Raw genomic sequence first — 4,519 nt, 5'->3', positions numbered from 1 at the left:
GTCTAATCTCTTCCAAACACGCGGCGGGTGGGGGGGGGGGGGCGGGGTTGGCAGATGTTAGTGCCTGGCTTTCAAAATATTCCATATAGGCGTCAGCGTAAAGCGGACTGCAAGAACTTCCCATGGCACATCCATAGCGCTGAAGATAAAAAGTCTCACGAAACACGCAATACGAGGTGTCAAGACAAAAGCTCAGACAGTCAAGCACTTGCTCAGGCTCAAGATTTTCAGCCTCACCTTTCTTCCAACTTGTCAACAGGGATGGAAGTGAAAAGCGCTGACACATCAAATGACACAAGGGATTCATCCGATTCCAACTTCAAATCGCGAATATTTTCCACAAATGATTGAGTATTGGTGATATGGTGATCAGTGTTGCCAATGAGAGGAGAGACGATCCCCGATACAAACCGCGCAAGTTCGTAAGCAACCGATCCGATGCTAGAAATGATCGGTCTGAGTGGGGCACCGGCATTATGGATTTTAATTAAACCATAAAATTTTGGTACGTCACACACGGTAGGATACAACTTCCAATAAGTTCTAGAGTCAATGGCACCTTTCTCCTTGAGATCTTTCAATAATTTGATGAGTTTGGTTTGACATTTCTGTTTAGGGTCTTTCTTTAGCTTTTCATAAACATTCTCATCTTGCAGAAGAGCATTAGCTTTCTCCTCATACACTGTTGCGTCAATAACACAAGTGGCCCTGCCTTTGTCACCGGGCACAATAATAATATCAGTGTCCTTTTTAAGCTTATCTAGAGCAAGTCTTTCTTCTTTAGTGATGTTGCTAGTCGGGGCTTTAGTAGTTTTGATTGCATTAACTACACGACCACGAAGTTCGGCTGCTTTATCACCGGGTATATCCTTACACGCTGTCTCAGTAGCAACCACGATGTCTTTAACTGGGAATTTATTGCTACTTACAGAGTAATTCAGTCCACGTTGCAACAGCGAAACTTCCGATTCAGTCAGAGAACGCGAGGACAAATTCACTACCCACTTATCGCGAGCACCACCATCCGATTTACCACAATTTCCAGCCGAAATATCAGCTTTTTCCTTCTCCGATACCAACTGTTTATGCTTCCGAATTTGACGCGTTTTCACCTCTTCCTGTTCGCGACCTTCGACCTGATTGATGAACTCGGTCATTCGCTTCCACGCTACTTCCGGTAATTCCCCGCGAAGTTTACCTTCAACAATACGATGTTTTTCCTTCAAAATATCCAATGTAAAATTGGTCTGACGAATACGCTCGTTAAGTAATGATCTTTCTGCCCGTTTTATGATGTTATCAGCACGATATCCTTTCACTACAGATGATGGTAAACGTAGATATTTAGGTGTTACGTGGATATTAAAACAAGTCTGATTAAAAGGCAGATGATTTCTAAATCGCGTTAATTTGAGTGACGTTTTCTCAAGTTCTCGCAGTAGACGAAGGCAATCACTGCCAAATTCGTGTAAAATATACGAGTGGATATTCATACGTAGTGGTAGATAAAATGAATTAAAGTTTTAACTTCAACACTACACTATTTTTCGCTCACCAATCATATGACGTCATCAGTGAGAGATATCCCGATTGTAGACAAGATATCAACACAGCATCGCCATCTGCTGAAGACGCTAGTCGGACTAGTGAAAACGTTCCAGGTGAGCGAAAAATAGTGTAGTGTTGAAGTTAAAACTTTAATTCATTTTATCTACCACTACGTATGAATATCCACTCGTATAACATTTTCGATGTTTTAACATAATCGTAAAAATATACTTACAGTTTTCATCACATGTATTAAAAATACAATCATATATTTAATTTTGAAAATAAAATAAAACTTATCAGAAACTATAATTAAGCCAAAAAACGTACGTCACCGAAAAGAAAACGAAAAATCACACACAAAAAACTATCGTGTTTAAATTGTGTAATATTCTTTTATACTATTTTCTGTACTTTTTACAGTGAAGTTATTTTAAATTGTATTCGAGATATAGTAAAATTTGAAATTCTCTAGTATGTACTTGTATATTTGCGGATATCATAATCGATGCCGCTTATGTGAGCAATACAACTGTATATGATGTTGTGATCGAGCTTCAAGACAACTTCGATCTCGTTCAAAAAAGTAACTGCACACAGCGATAACACCAGGTAAATAATCATATTGTACAGACGGGAAACTAAATCAATACACGTGTATCTGCTATCACACCGCTATATCGCAATTTACAAAATAGAGTTGACTTTTATATTCGTTCCTAATCAATGATAATTACACTATTGTTAGTAACAACCAAACAGAATAAAAATCATATATTGCTGAGGGGACAATAAAATAAGCAGTGTCGCACCGTCTCTGAACGATTAGATTATTGGCAATGAGATAATTTGAAGTTACCGCCCGCGCTCTTGTCCTTTCTAGGTGAGCTAGGGGAATTGGGCTAGCCGAGGTGTGCACTGGCGTAGAGTGGTGTATCTGCTATTTGATATTCAGACGATAGATCTTTGAATACCGGGGTAGAAAATGATGAATATCTCCCGTTATTTTTGGTTTCTATAAAAAACATTTGTAAGGCTTGCACTTGAATATATGTGTTATATGATAATCTTCACTGAGCGTATTGAAAACCAGTCCCGAGTATTTAAATCAAAAATTTAGACAAAAATCGGATTTTATGTTACGCAGAACAAAATAACGAGTCCTTCAAGCAGATGAGGGGCTGCCATGCACATAAATAGAGAGGAAGAAATATACCGGGCTCACTGACCTCTACAGAAGTCAGTGACCAGGCTATTATCAATAGTCTTAGTCGGAGGTCCCTTGTGTGGCTGTCGAAGAACTAGTGGATTCGACCTACCATCATGGGGATTTCTGCCATGAAGATATCTGGGCTCTGACACGGTGCCGCACATAAACTTGGAAGATAGATAAAAAATTATATCAGGTATATTTACAATATATGTGGCCGTGGTGATCAATTATTTGAACACATAAATAAGGGATGTTGACTTATAAATTGTTTAGTTCGTGTTTGAGTTTTTTTTACTTGTCAAACAGAATAACGCAAAGTACATACCCGAGTTTTTACATTACCAGTATTAGCACGTTTTGACCACCTGTCAAATGATCATCAACAAATGATATGTCACTGATGTATAAATGATGCTAATGCCCTGTTTTTTTGTCTGTATGAGCTTTCTGAAATGAAACTAAGTTTGAAAACGTGTGAAGATATGAAAATAAAACTAGATATATTGCATCCTTAGTAAAGCTGCGAAGTCCAGCCGTGTCCTTGAAATGACCTCTGATGACCTTGAAATGACCTTCACCACATTTTGCATCATATTCACATAACATATACTAATTTTCATTCATATTGAACAAATTTTGCAATTTGACCCCTTTTGACCTTTGGTTGACCTCTGGTGAACTTGAAATGACCTCCAATATATTTTGAATCGTATCAAGATCACATATACTAATTTTCATTTAAATTAGACAAACTTTAGAATTTGACCCCTTTGACCTTTGGTTAACCTCTGGTGACCTTGAAATAACTTGGAAATAAATTGGACAAACTTTATAATTTTACCCTTTTTGACCCCAAAACAGACCCCTCCTCCATGTTTAAGCCAAATCTGGTGAACATAATGCTAGAACCCTTTTGGCATTATTCTTATGATCACAGCACTTAATATGCAGAAAATATTGAATTTTAAAGTGATTTTCAGTAATCAACCATTTTTGTCCCCTGTATGACCTTGAACTCAAAATCTGTGAGGACCCCATCCATAGACCCCTGCTAATGTCAATACATATGTATCAGTCGCATCTCAGTTCCATATAATCTGTAGGAAAAGAAGCATTTTGAAGGTATTTGGTTACGTGCCGAAAATACCCCCTCAATGACCTTTGACCCCAAATCTGTGAGGACCCCATAGGCCCTACTGTATTCTATAGGAGAAGAAGGATTTTGGGTAAAAATCACATTTTTAGCCAAAATTACTCATGCGTGACATTTGACCTCAAATGTCATACTAAAGGCTGGGTTAGTGGAGCTTGTGCCCAAGTTTGAAATAAAATTGGATCGATTGAGCCCATATTTATTGGTCGAGCTATGAGTTTTAAAATATTGGACGAGATGTAGTCGAGTCCAATATTGTGTAACTCATAGCGAGACCAATAAATATTGGGGGTAAAGCATCCAATTTTATCATTATTATGTGTTGGATCCAATATTTTCACACACTTGGATCCTTCAAAACATAATAATGGTCATAATCGATCAAATAATAAAGGACCTAGAGCAAATTATGTTAAATGTTGACAGAAAGAAAGAAGAAAGAAGAAAGAAACCGCTGAAAAACAGAAGTCTGTGCTTCTTTTCGTTATGCCTTAAACAGAAGTCTGTGCTTCTTTTCGTTATGCCTAAAACATAAGTCTGTGCTTCTTTTCGTTATGCCTAAAACAGAAGTCTGTGCTTCTTTTCGTTATGCCTAAAACAGAAGT

General features: G+C 37.8%; 1 protein-coding gene across 1 annotated transcript; it reads right to left on the bottom strand.

The window, feature by feature from the left end:
• Positions 1-233: 233 nt before the first annotated feature.
• On the bottom strand, positions 234-1,493 carry LOC140152150 (uncharacterized). The gene has a single exon (XM_072174449.1). The coding sequence runs from the start codon at positions 1,491-1,493 to the stop codon at positions 234-236; it is 1,260 nt and encodes a 419-aa protein (XP_072030550.1).
• Positions 1,494-4,519: the final 3,026 nt, after the last annotated feature.

This window comes from Amphiura filiformis, chromosome 5 (assembly GCF_039555335.1).
Source record: "Amphiura filiformis chromosome 5, Afil_fr2py, whole genome shotgun sequence".
In the NCBI taxonomy this organism is placed as follows: domain Eukaryota; kingdom Metazoa; phylum Echinodermata; class Ophiuroidea; order Amphilepidida; family Amphiuridae; genus Amphiura; species Amphiura filiformis.
Note: the sequence above shows the minus strand (reverse complement) of the source record. Positions and strands in the feature narration are given on the sequence as shown.